The sequence below is a fragment of the Oncorhynchus gorbuscha genome, linkage group LG02, assembly GCF_021184085.1.
Source record: "Oncorhynchus gorbuscha isolate QuinsamMale2020 ecotype Even-year linkage group LG02, OgorEven_v1.0, whole genome shotgun sequence".
Lineage (NCBI taxonomy): Eukaryota > Metazoa > Chordata > Actinopteri > Salmoniformes > Salmonidae > Oncorhynchus > Oncorhynchus gorbuscha.
The window spans coordinates 67,759,547-67,773,587 of NC_060174.1; the positions used below are offsets into that span (position 1 = coordinate 67,759,547).

The window sequence follows — 14,041 nt, forward strand, 5'->3', positions numbered from 1 at the left end:
CTTTACAGTAGTCTTCCTGTCAACACCACTTCAAGCCAGGGCTCATCTCATTTCCTTATAAGCAAATGGAATACCAGACGTACATACAGTTTATTGAAATTGTAAAAAACAAAGAGTGGATTTTTTCTCTTTTTCATTATATACTATATCATTTTGTAATGTACCGTACCATACTACACTATACCAAACTGTACTGTAATGTACCATACCATACTACACTATACCAAAATGTACTGTCATGTACCTTACCATACTACACTATACCAAACTGTACTGTAATGTACCGTACCATACTACACAATACCAAACTGTACTGTAATGTACTGTACCATACTACACTATACCAAACTGTACTGTAATGTACTGTACCATACTACACTATACCAAACTGTACTGTAATGTACCATACTATACTATACCAAACTGTACTGTAATGTACCGTACCATACTAGACTATACCAAACTGTACTGTAATGTACCATACTACACTATACCAAACTGTACTGTAATGTACCATACTACACTATACCAAACTGTACTGTACCATACTACACTATACCAAACTGTACTGTAATGTACCATACTACACTATACCAAACTGTACTGTAATGTACCATACTACACTATACCAAACTGTACTGTAATGTACCATACTACACTATACCAAACTGTACTGTAATGTATCGTACCATACTACACTATACCAAACTGTACTGTAATGTACCGTACCATACTACACAATACCAAACTGTACTGTAATGTACTGTACCATACTACACTATACCAAACTGTACTGTAATGTACCGTACCATACTACACAATACCAAACTGTACTGTAATGTACCGTACCATACTACACTATACCAAACTGTACTGTAAGGATCCGTACCATACTACACTATACCAAACTGTACTGTAATGTACCGTACCATACTACACTATACCAAACTGTACTGTAATGTACCGTACCATACTACACTATACCAAACTGTACTGTAATGTACCGTACCGTACTACACTATACCAAACTGTACTGTAATGTACCGTACCATACTACACTATACCAAACTGTACTGTAATGTACTGTACCATACTACACTATACCAAACTGTACTGTAATGGACCGTACCATACTAGACTATACCAAACTGTACTGTAATGTACCATACTACACTATACCAAACTGTACTGTAATGTACCATACTACACTATACCAAACTGTACTGTACCATACTACACTATACCAAACTGTACTGTAATGTACCATACTACACTATACCAAACTGTACTGTAATGTACCATACTACACTATACTAAACTGTACTCTAATGTACTGTACCATACTACACAATACCAAACTGTACTGTACCATACTACACTATACCAAACTGTACTGTAATGTACCATACTACACTATACCAAACTGTACTGTAATGTACCATACTACACTATACTAAACTGTACTGTAATGTATCGTACCATACTACACTATACCAAACTGTACTGTAATGTACCATACCATACTACACAATACCAAACTGTACTGTAATGTACTGTACCATACTACACTATACCAAACTGTACTGTAATGTACCGTACCGTACTACACTATACCAAACTGTACTGTAATGTACCGTACCATACTACACTATACCAAACTGTACTGTAATGTACTGTACCATACTACACAATACCAAACTGTACTGTAATGTACCGTACCATACTACACTATACCAAACTGTACTCTAATGTACTGTACCATACTACACAATACCAAACTGTACTGTAATGTACTGTACCATACTAAACTATACCAAACTGTACTGTAATGTAATGTACCATACTACACTATACCAAACTGTACTGTAATGTACTGTACCATACTAAACTATACCAAACTGTACTGTAATGTACCGTACCATACTACACTATACCAAACTGTACTGTAATGTAATGTACCATACTACACTATACCAAACTGTACTGTAATGTACTGTACCATACTAAACTATACCAAACTGTACTGTAATGTAATGTACCATACTAAACTATACCAAACTGTACTGTAATGTAATGTACCATACTACACTATACCAAACTGTACTGTAATGTACTGTACCATACTACACTATACCAAACGGGGGCAGTGAGAGAGAGAGAGAGAGAGAGAGAGAGAGAGAGAGAGAGAGAGAGAGAGAGAGAGAGAGAGAGAGAGAGAGAGAGAGAGAGAGAGAGAGAGAGAGAGAGAGAGAGAGAGAGAGAGAGAGAGAGAGAGAGAGAGAGAGAGAGAGAGAGAGAGAGAGAGAGAGAGAGATAGAGAGAAAAATATATAAATAAACTGAGAGGGAATGAGATTACGTAAAAAGGGAGGAGAAAGGATTTAAAAATTAAAAGTGGTGACGTGCACACTGTCAGCTTCAATCTACTACCGAGAGAGAGAGAAAGAGAGAGAGAGAGAGAGAGAGAAGGGTGTAAGTGGAGGAGAAGAAAGGAAAGTTGCCTGTGTACATCTAAGTGAGCAGGGCGTTCAGGTGGATGTACTGTAGAGAAGGTTGAGTCACAGTGAGTATGAAGAGTCAAAGAATGTCATTGTACCTGCGGTGGTAGATGGGGGAGAGCATGGTCATGATGGTTATGGGGAAGAGTGATGCTGCAGAGAGCAACTGGGGGTAAGAGAGAGGGGGATTAAATACCTAATACCTTGGTTCAACATGCCGTGTACATCATCGTGCACATGAGGATTTTGTCTCTCCCCACCAAAACCAACTGTGAATCAATTATATTCATTTTAGGGCAGGTCGAAGCACACATGAAACATCCATGTATATTTAGCTAGCTAGCTGTTGCTAGCTAGTTTGTCCTGGGAGATTAATATTGCTTTGTTATTAGATCTGACATGCATACAGTATGGTCCACTTTTCAGCTGGTTCTTTGTAGAACACAATTGTGTGTTTCTCTATTAAAATGATTCCTCCACAGATTTGAGCTGTTATTTAGTTGTCTTTGATTAATCTCTCCTTGTTCATCTTTCAAGCAGCCACGTTCGTTTGTAATCTCTTTGAAAACCAATACGGAGGTGGGAGAGGCAGTCCTCGCAGCGTGTCAAGCGTCTCAAATAGAAATGAGTTACATTTTAGCAACGCAGATGTAGATGAAATGATTGAATAACATATACCCATACATTTATGGTGCAATGCTCTTGCACGCAATGTGGCCAGTATAGCCAGGGTGTAAGGGGCGGGGCTAGGATATAATGGAGGGGGACAAATGACCTTGCTGTGGCCCCACACCCCAACCAGTGGGGACCTGGGTCCAGATGTTCTAACTAAACTCCCCCGAGTGTATGCCAATGTGCGTGATCAGACCTTATAACCTTTATAGGAACGTAGATGTGCCCGTATCAAGGAATGTGGGCCCATTTGAAATGTGTCGTGTGGGTTTTTCTGTGAGTGTGTGTGTATGTGTGTGTGTGTGTGTGTGTGTGTGTGTGTGTGTGTGTGTGTGTATCTGTGTGTATTAGTGCGTAAGACTCTTTGTTGTGTTTGCATGTTCGTGAGAGAATGTGTCTTTGTCTCTGTTTGCGTCCAAGTGTGTGAGTGTGTTCAGTTTGTGCTCCTCTGGTCTCCCAAAAGAAAGAGACGCCCAACTTTACCCATAATCCTCTGGGAGAGAGCTGAGTGACTGGGCAGAAGGTGCAGTCAGCAGCGCCTCTCTTGTTGCTCTCACTCTCACTTCAATGTCTCGCTTCACTCACTCAAGTTTCCCCTCAAGACCCCTGAAAGGTCTTTCAAAAAATAACTGTTAACCATAACCATGGTAACTGCTACAGCTCACTCACATGTCTATGGTAATTAGTTTGGCATTTATTTATTTATTAATTCAGCAGTTTAGATATGCCTGAACAAATCAGATCTGCCACAGTCCAATGGACACATTTGCTCATACAAACACCTTGAGACTGGGATGTTATGCGCCAAACACAAGGTACAGAACACCAGCAATCACTGGATAATGTTCCAGGAAATATTTACACCTTGTCTTCACAATGTACATGGAGAGAATTAAGTGATCAAATAAGTAAAACAATAAAATATATATTGCACATCATACAGCCATTTAAACGGAGACAAAACACATGCCCTTAATTAATGGTCCATACAACCCTCAAAGGGTTGAATAGAAAACATGGACCTTTACTGTTGTTTAGGACCTGCTGTGACACACACACACACACACACACACACACACACACACACACACACACACACACACACACACACACACACACACACACACACACACACACACACACACACACACACACACACACACACACACACACACACACACACACACACACGTCATATATAGCAATCCAAATACAGTCCATGAGAGGCCAGGAAGGCAGGGCACTCTCATTTTTTTCACTCCATCTCTCCCATGCTCTCTCTGAGTGTATCTGAGCGGATGACTGGATGAGTGGTGTAGCAGAGCAGCAGTCCCATGGCACGCCAGCCAGGCCCATGCAGCCTGCAGATAGGACCTGACCTGAGATACCTCCTATCAGCATTGCTTGTGCTTATGCCTGAGGTTACGATGCATCCCAGGCATACACCTACAGACACTCTTGCAGAAATACACAAAAACCTACAGAAATGTACACACACATAATCATCATGCAGTCATTATTTGCTCATTATGGGAGGAAAGATAAGAGGTAAAAGGGGGGGGGGTGTGTGCCAGTTTGGTGGGCCTGAATAAAGGCTTGCTGGATCTAATGTTACATCTACATAAGACTCTGCCGGAGACGGTTTGGCACCAGAATATTCCAGTGGTGCTATATGAGAGAAGAAGGAATCATCTTGGCTGGAATTGGAATATTTGTAATGAGAGGATGAAAGGACAGAGGATACAGTAAACAAGGTAATGGTACTTAGTGGGAAGGAGAGAGAGGGAGGGAGAGAAAGAGAACCTTGAAATGGAAGCAGTGAGGCACATTTTGTAAACGGACACTTCAATTGCGGCTTCAGCCTCAAGGAGAGGGCAGGGAGAGGAAGGTCTTAGTCCTGCATGAATTCAGGTTTAGAATCCAAAACACACACACTGACTCAAACACAAGGAAACACACCCACACATACACACACGCAATGCTTTATCCAACGCGTGAGGGAAGTGGTTTTACACCTGTACCCTTCCCAAAACAGCCAGATTGATTGCACTGTCATTCTCTGAAAATGTCAAGCACTTTTTCATGATCTTCCAGAGCTTACTGTCACACAGAGCTGTAAACCAGGGGGATAAATAAGAGCATCCAACACAGACACACCACCATGGTAACCGACTGTGGCACCTAGAGAGAGAGGGAAGGAATGCTCATCCCTGACACACTACCAGTGAGTTTTATCAGGTTCTGCCAGAAATCCCTCCTGGGGACCCCTCACACCTATTTTCTTATCTGAATTCAGGAGTTTTACACACCAACCGAACTTCTGGGAGAGCGCGATGACCCCCATTTGATTAGACATCCCTCCAGTGAAAGGTTCACAATTGGGTTTTAATTGAACTGCCATCTCATAATGCCTGGTTCATTTGGCACTGATGGATTGTCTGTAGTGTATATGTTCCAGCCCAGAGTAAGAGAGAAAGTGGACAGGTTGTTTCCACCTTAGTCAGCAGGTGAGATCATTGATAACACAGACCAGTTGCCAGAGGCTGAATGACTTCATTAGTCTTCGTTGAAGAAACTGAAGCTGAGGACCCTGAGCCCGTGCCTACAGCCAGTCTCCTAGTCCTCTGAGGATGCTGAGCCCGTGCCTACAGCCAGTCTCCTAGTCCTCTGAGGATCCTGAGGCCGTGCTTACAGCCACTCTCCTAGTCCTCTGAGGATGCTGAGGCCATGCCTACAGCCAGTCTCCTAGTCCTCTGAGGATCCTGAGCCCGTGCCTACAGCCAGTCTCCTAGTCCTCTGAGGATCCTGAGCCCGTGCCTACAGCCAGTCTCCTAGTCCTCTGAGGATCCTGAGCCCGTGCTTACAGCCAGTCTCCTAGTCCTCTGAGGATGCTGAGGCCATGCCTACAGCCAGTCTCCTAGTCCTCTGAGGATCCTGAGCCCGTGCCTACAGCCAGTCTCCTAGTCCTCTGAGGATCCTGAGCCCGTGCCTACAGCCAGTCTCCTAGTCCTCTGAGGATCCTGAGCCCGTGCCTACAGCCAGTCTCCTAGTCCTCTGAGGATCCTGAGGCCGTGCCTACAGCCAGTCTCCTAGTCCTCTGAGGATCCTGAGCCCGTGCCTACAGCCAGTCTCCTAGTCCTCTGAGGATCCTGAGGCCGTGCTTACAGCCACTCTCCTAGTCCTCTGAGGATGCTGAGGCCATGCCTACAGCCAGTCTCCTAGTCCTCTGAGGATCCTGAGCCCGTGCCTACAGCCAGTCTCCTAGTACTCTGAGGATCCTGAGCCCGTGCCTACAGCCAGTCTCCTAGTCCTCTGAGGATCCTGAGCCCGTGCCTACAGCCAGTCTCCTAGTCCTCTGAGGATCCTGAGCCTGTGCTTACAGCCAGTCTCCTAGTCCTCTGAGGATCCTGAGCCCGTGCCTACAGCCAGTCTCCTAGTCCTCTGAGGATGCTGAGGCCATGCCTACAGCCAGTCTCCTAGTCCTCTGAGGATCCTGAGCCCGTGCCTACAGCCAGTCTCCTAGTCCTCTGAGGATCCTGAGCCCGTGCTTACAGCCAGTCTCCTAGTCCTCTGAGGATCCTGAGGATCTTCTCCTAGAGGATCTTGAGGCCGTGCTTACAGCCAGTCTCCTAGTCCTCTGAGGATCCTGAGCCCGTGCTTACAGCCAGTCTCCTGGTCCTCTGAGGATCCTGAGCCCGTGCTTACAGCCAGTCTCCTAGTCCTCTGAGGATCCTGAGCCCGTGCTTACAGCCAGTCTCCTAGTCCTCTGAGGATCCTGAGGCCGTGCCTACAGCCAGTCTCCTAGTCCTCTGAGGATCCTGAGGCCGTGCTTACAGCCAGTCTCCTAGTCCTCTGAGGATCCCGAGGCCGTGCCTACAGCAAGTCTCCTAGTCCTCTGAGGATTCTGAGCCCATGCCTACAGCCAGTCTCTTAGCCCTCTGAGGACACCGGGTAGATTGGACAGTGTGAGAAAGACGAAGATGAAATGGACAATAGACTGTATGTGATAAGAGGAGCTGTATTAGTCAGAGTGGTCATATAGTGGCATCAATGGTTTGATGTGATACTGCTGTTCTCTACTGTCAGCCTCAGGCTTGACCCAGCCCCTAGCTAATGTCAAAGTTTCATTGACGAGAATGTCTCAGATGACAACCGAACTGACATCATATTCATTAAGTACCACCGCATATGTTCCATTGTTCAGATTACCAGAATATAGTTCATATACCCCCACCTTCTGATGTTCCCAGAATCTCTATGTGAACCAAAGGTTTTGCAAATCTAACCTCAGTAGAGTAGAGAGAGGAAAAAGGGGGGAAGAGGTATTTGACTGTCATAAACCTACCCCCCAGGCCAACGTCATGACAGTACTTTATAGTGTATTCAACTCTAGTTTGCTCTGCTGTGTACTGAACTCTACTCCACTATATTATACTCTAATTAACAGCACAGTACAGTATAGGACTGTACTCTACTGAACTATACTCTACTTTTCTGAACTGTCATCAAATCAATGTACTGCACAGTACTGTACTGTGCTGTCATCAAATCAATGTACTGCACAGTACTGTACTGTGCTGTCCAAACTTGTGAAATACAGACATCTATAATTGGTTCAGATTTGGTTTGGGCCAAATGAAGGACCAAAAAGCGACGTCTGTGGACGTTGAAATCAAGGCTAGGGCGGACTGCCCAAATTTCAACTACTTTTCAACGTCCATGAACATCCCGTGTTGGCCGGTGCTCAGGGGGTGAGGGTGCTGGTTAAAGTAAATGGAAAGTGAGGGGACTCATGGGTAGGTGTCAGTAGGAGCTGGGAGAGGTGACATTAACTGAAGGGAGAGAGAAGAGAAAGAGAGCGAGGTAGGGGTTGTCCAGACTTTTCATACTCTTACTTTGACCACCAGACGACCAGAAGAGAAAGAAAACAGTTATCAACAGTATCCCAGTGGACGGTAAGGACAGTAGCAGGTGACCCAATCATGTTTTGCGATTTTACTATTTTCTACATCATATCTATGAAATAACACATATGGAATCACGCAGTAACCAAAAGAGTGTTAAACAAATCAAAATATTTTGTTACATTTGAGATTCTTCAAAGTAGCCACCCTTTGCTTGATGACAGCTTTGCACACTCTTGGCATTCTATCAAAAAGCTTCATGACGTAGTCATCTGGAATGAGGTAGTCACCATGAGGTAGTCATCTGGAATGAGGTAGTCACCATGAGGTAGTCATCTGGAATGAGGTAGTCATCATGAATGAGGTAGTCACCATGAGGTAGTCATCTGGAATGAGGTAGTCACCATGAGGTAGTCACCATGAGGTAGTCATCTGGAATGAGGTAGTCACCATGAGGTAGTCACCATGAGGTAATCATCATGAGGTAGTCACCATGAGGTAGTCATCTGGAATGAGGTAGTCACCATGAAGTAGTCACATTTCAATTGACACATTTGAATTGCCTTGTTAAAAGTTAATTTGTGGAATTTCTTTCCTTCTTAATACATTTGAGCCAATCAGTTGTGTTGTGACAAGGTAGGGGTGGTATACAGAAGATAACCCTATTTGGTAAAATACCAAGTCCATATTATCGCAAGAACAGCTCAAATAAGCAAAAAGATACAACAGTCCATCATTACTTTAAGACATGAATGTCAGTCAATCCGGAAAATGTCAAGAGCTTTGAACGTTTCTTCAAGTGCAGTCGCAAAAACCATCAAGATCTATGATGAAACTGGCTCTCATGAGGACCGCCACAGGAAAGGAAGACCCAGAGTTACCTCTGCTGCAGAGGATAAGTTCATTAGAGTTACCAGCCTCAGAAATTGCAGCCCAAATAAATGCTTCACAGAGTTCAAGTAACAGACATCTCCAAATCAACTGTTCAGAGGAGACTGCGTGAATCAGGCCTTCATGGTTGAATTGCTGACATTAAACCACTAGTAAAGAACAACAATAAGAAGGAGAGACTTGCTTCAAATCAAATCAAATCAAATCAAATTTTATTTGTCACATACACATGGTTAGCAGATGTTAATGCGAGTGTAGCGAAATGCTTGTGCTTCTAGTTCCGACAATGCAGTGATAACCAACAAGTAATCTAACTAACAATTCCAAAACTACTGTCTTATACACAGTGTAAGGGGATAAGGAACATGTACATAAGGATATATGAATGAGTGATGGTACAGAGCAGCATACAGTAGATGGTATCGAGTACAGTATATACATATGAGATGAGTGTGTAGACAAAGTAAACAAAGTGGCATAGTTAAAGTGGCTAGTGATACATGTGTTACATAAGGATGCAGTCGATGATGTAGAGTACAGTATATACATATGCATATGAGATTAATAATGTAGGGTAAGTAACATTATATAAGGTAGCATTGTTTAAAGTGGCTAGTGATATATTTACATCATTTCCCATCAATTCCCATTATTAAAATGGCTGGAGTTGGGTCAGTGTCAATGACAGTGTGTTGGCAGCAGCCACTCAGTGTTAGTGGTGGCTGTTTAACAGTCTGATGGCCTTGAGATAGAAGCTGTTTTTCAGTCTCTCGGTCCCAGCTTTGATGCACCTGTACTGACCTCGCCTTCTGGATGATAGCGGGGTGAACAGGCAGTGGTTCGGGTGGTTGATGTCCTTGATGATCTTTATGGCCTTCCTGTAACAACGGGTGGTGTAGGTGTCCTGGAGGGCAGGTAGTTTGCCCCCGGTGATGCGTTGTGCAGTCCTCACTACCCTCTGGAGAGCCTTACGGTTGAGGGCGGAGCAGTTGCCGTACCAGGCGGTGATACAGCCCGCCAGGATGCTCTCGATTGTGCATCTGTAGAAGTTTGTGAGTGCTTTTGGTGACAAGCCGAATTTCTTCAGCCTCCTGAGGTTGAATAGGCGCTGCTGCGCCTTCTTCACGACGCTGTCAGTGTGAGTGGACCAATTCAGTTTGTCTGTGATGTGTATGCCGAGGAACTTAAAACTAGCTACCCTCTCCACTACTGTTCCATCGATGTGGATAGGGGGTGTTCCCTCTGCTGTTTCCTGAAGTCCACAATCATCTCCTTAGTTTTGTTGACGTTGAGTGTGAGGTTATTTTCCTGACACCACACTCCGAGGGCCCTCACCTCCTCCCTGTAGGCCGTCTCGTCGTTGTTGGTAATCAAGCCTACCACTGTTGTGTCGTCCGCAAACTTGATGATTGAGTTGGAGGCGTGCGTGGCCACGCAGTCGTGGGTGAACAGGGAGTACAGGAGAGGGCTCAGAACGCACCCTTGTGGGGCCCCCGTGTTGAGGATCAGCGGGGAGGAGATGTTGTTGCCTACCCTCACCACCTAGGGGCGGCCCGTCAGGAAGTCCAGTACCCAGTTGCACAGGGCGGGGTCGAGACCCAGGGTCTCGAGCTTGATGACGAGCTTGGAGGGTACTATGGTGTTGAATGCCGAGCTGTAGTCGATGAACAGCATTCTCACATAGGTATTCCTCCTGTCCAGGTGGGTTAGGGCAGCGTGCAGTGTGGTCGAGATTGCATCGTCTGTGGACCTATTTGGGCGGTAAGCAAATTGGAGTGGGTCCAGGGTGTCAGGTAGGGTGGAGGTGATATGGTCCTTGACCAGTCTCTCAAAGCACTTCATGATGACGGAAGTGAGTGCTACGGGGCGGTAGTCGTTTAGCTCAGTTACCTTAGCTTTCTTGGGAACAGGAACAATGGTGGCCCTCTTGAAGCATGTGGGAACAGCAGACTGGTATAGGGATTGATTGAATATGTCCGTAAACACACCGGCCAGCTGGTCTGCGCATGCTCTGAGGGCGCGGCTGGGGATGCCGTCTGGGCCTGCAGCCTTGCGAGGGTTAACACGTTTAAATGTCTTACTCACCTCGGCTGCAGTGAAGGAGAGACCGCATGTTTCCGTTGCAGGCCGTGTCAGTGGCACTGTATTGTCCTCAAAGCGGGCAAAAAAGTTATTTAGTCTGCCTGGGAGCAAGACATCCTGGTCCGTGACTGGGCTGGATTTCATCTTGTAGTCCGTGATTGACTGTAGACCCTGCCACATGCCTCTTGTGTCTGAGCCATTGAATTGAGATTCCACTTTGTCTCTGTACTGACGCTTAGCTTGTTTAATAGCCTTACGGAGGCTATTGGGTCAAGACACATGAGCAATAGACATTAGACCGGTGGAAATCTGTCCTTTGGTCTGATGAGTCCAAATTTGAGATTTTTGGTTCCAACCGCCATGTCTTTGTGAGACGCAGAGTAGGTGAAAGGATGATCTCTCTGCATCAGATGACCTGGCCTCCACAATCACCCAACCTCAACCCAATTGAGATGGTTTGGGATGAGTTGGACTGCAGAGTGAAGTAAAAATAGCCAACAAGTGCTCAGCATGTGTGGGAACTCCTTCAAGGTTGTTGGAAAAGCATTCCAGGTGAAGCTGGTTGAGATAATGTGTGTGCAAAGCTGGCATAAAGGAAATGGGTGGCTACTTTGAAGAATCTAAAATCTAAAATATATTTTGATTTTCTTAACACCTTTTTGGTGACTACATGATTCCATATGTGTTATTTCTTAGTTTTGATGTCATCACTATTATTCTACAATGTAGAAAATAGTAAAATATAGAAAAATCATTGAATGAGTAGGTGTGTCCAAAACCTTTGACTGGTACTGTATTTGTAATACATTTTTAGTCTTTTTCCCATTTTCTAAACCTCCTTTTCAATGTCTTTGACAATAAATCAAAGCCTTTGCTTATTCTACATTTTTACAATTTCAAGTGGTTGAAAATGTTATATATTCCTTAATTAAAATATTTATAAATATAGTCCCTTAGCTGTCATTTGACACTCAATTTGATATGCTCCGATAAACTTCACATGTTGGTGCTCATGGGTCCTTCTACATGGAAATGACCAGACGCAGTTACTTCTTTTCGCGCATAATATTTACAATATCATATCTACAGTACATGGCTGGCGTGAGAGTAAAAGAGGATGCCAAGGAAAATAAGAGAACTCAAAGAAAACAGAGGATGTAAAGGCGTGTTAGATGAGGCGGGTGCAGTACCTTTGGTAAGCGTCCCAGAGACAAGTCTGCGTAGAGACTGAATGAACTTCAGCACCCCCTGTCTGCAGCGGCAGGTACAGCCAGCCATCCTGACAGAGACTGGCCGACGTGGCCACTAGAGCCTCACTGGAGCTGATCTGCCACTGTCCTCCTCACCCACTCCTGATGGGGTAGAGAAGAGTAGAACAAAGTGTCTCTCAAAGGTTCATTATATGTGACAGGAATGCCTCCTTCAAAGAGTTGACAGGAGCCTAAGGTGGAGAAATGTTTCCTTCACTGGCTCCTTACACGCAAAAGACGTACCCTTTAAAATTATCCAGTGTGAAAACACATCTTCTTGATGAGGCCCTTAGAGTAGAGATTTCAAAGTCCCATTTAGAGAATCCTCATGGGGAAAACTGTGAGGAAAGATGAAGCCGCTTTTAAGTTAGAGGTACAGTACCTGTCTTCCGGCCTTTCTTACATTGAATCCAAAACTCAACCCTTCACTCACTCAGACTAACACTCACTCAATCACTTATACACTCAAACGCTCAGTTACACACTTTCTCACTAACACTCACCGACTCACACACCGACTCACACACTCACACACACACTCAGGCACACTGGTAAGACCCAAAGCCTGTTCTGTTGCACAGGCAGAAAAACAGCCAGCAGTATCAGGAACAAATATATGTTGGTAGGTAAGAAATACCCAGACGTCGGTCTCTCAGACTTTTAAAAGGAAAAGTTATGTGTCAACATCAGATGAGAAGGGAAAGATTAATAATTGAGTGGCTCAGGAAGGCGTAGAATGCAGACCATCGTAGAGAGATTCGTGCGCTGCAGAAAGTTCTCTGTGTCCGTGGAGATGCCGTGTCCACTTCTCTCTCCTGTGTTTTCTCCTCTCTCCTGTGTCCTCTCCTCTCTCCCGTGTCCTCTCCTCTCTCCTGTGTCCTCTCCTCTCACCTCCCCTCTGTGTTTCTGTCTTTTTGATCACCCCTCTCTCTCCCTCAGTCTCTGGGGTGTTCCTCTTGAGGGCTCTGTGGACAGCGGGTTCTCTATCTTAATATACCTCTCTCTCAATCTCTCTCTCTCTGTTGCCTGGTCCTCTCTGGGCTGCTTATAGCTGGAGCCCTGCGTCTGTGCGGTTCTGTTCTGTTCGGTTCTGTACTACTGTGTATTGCCGCTGTCTAGCTCTGCTCCTGGACAGATCCCTGCAGCAGAGAACGCCACCCACTTCCACCGCTGTTTGCTCCCTCGCTCTCCCTCCTCCCCTTTCGCACATGTGCTCTGTCTCTCTCTCTCTCTATCTCTCTGTTGGTCTCTCTCTCATTTTCTGTCTCATCACACTCTCCCTACTTCACACTCTTCCTACCCCCCCCCCCCCCCCATAGCCACATGAGGACGAGACAACAATTGACATCCCTCGGTTCCTTCTTCCTCGAATCTATTTTTTCTTTATTTGAATGTATATTATTTCATCCTTTTTAAGTGAGCCTTAAGCCACTGATTATTGCTTGCTGTCATTGGGTTAATACACCAGCCAGCTCCAGGGATGGTGACTGCTAGAGGAGGAAGCCACTGAGATGACAGTAGTAGGGCAAGTTACTGGGATTATTGTGCGAAGAGGCTGTGGGAGGAAGGGATGGAGGATGGATGGAAGGGGGGAGGGGTGAGAAATAGGTATGCAAAGAGGAGAGAATATGCTTCTAAAAAGCCTTTCATAGTTCTAATTAAAGTGCAGATTAGTGTTGGGCCTTGCTTGGTCCATAGAGATATTCTTATCTGGAATGGTGTGAGTTTGAAAAGTGGATTATCCC

At 44.9% G+C, this 14,041-nt stretch overlaps 1 protein-coding gene across 1 annotated transcript in view; it reads right to left on the bottom strand.

Annotated features, from left to right (window-relative positions):
• Positions 1-13,446, bottom strand: part of LOC123994066 (Kv channel-interacting protein 1-like) — a 47,423-nt gene extending 33,977 nt beyond the window's left edge. Inside the window, exons 1-3 of the mRNA XM_046296557.1 lie at positions 13,041-13,446; positions 12,540-12,634; positions 12,237-12,398 (exon numbers count right to left, since the gene is read on the bottom strand). Of these exons, the coding sequence (XP_046152513.1) occupies positions 12,237-12,324 (88 nt within the window). The 5' untranslated portion in view covers positions 12,325-12,398; positions 12,540-12,634; positions 13,041-13,446. The remainder of the gene's footprint in view (positions 1-12,236; positions 12,399-12,539; positions 12,635-13,040) is intronic.
• Positions 13,447-14,041: the final 595 nt, after the last annotated feature.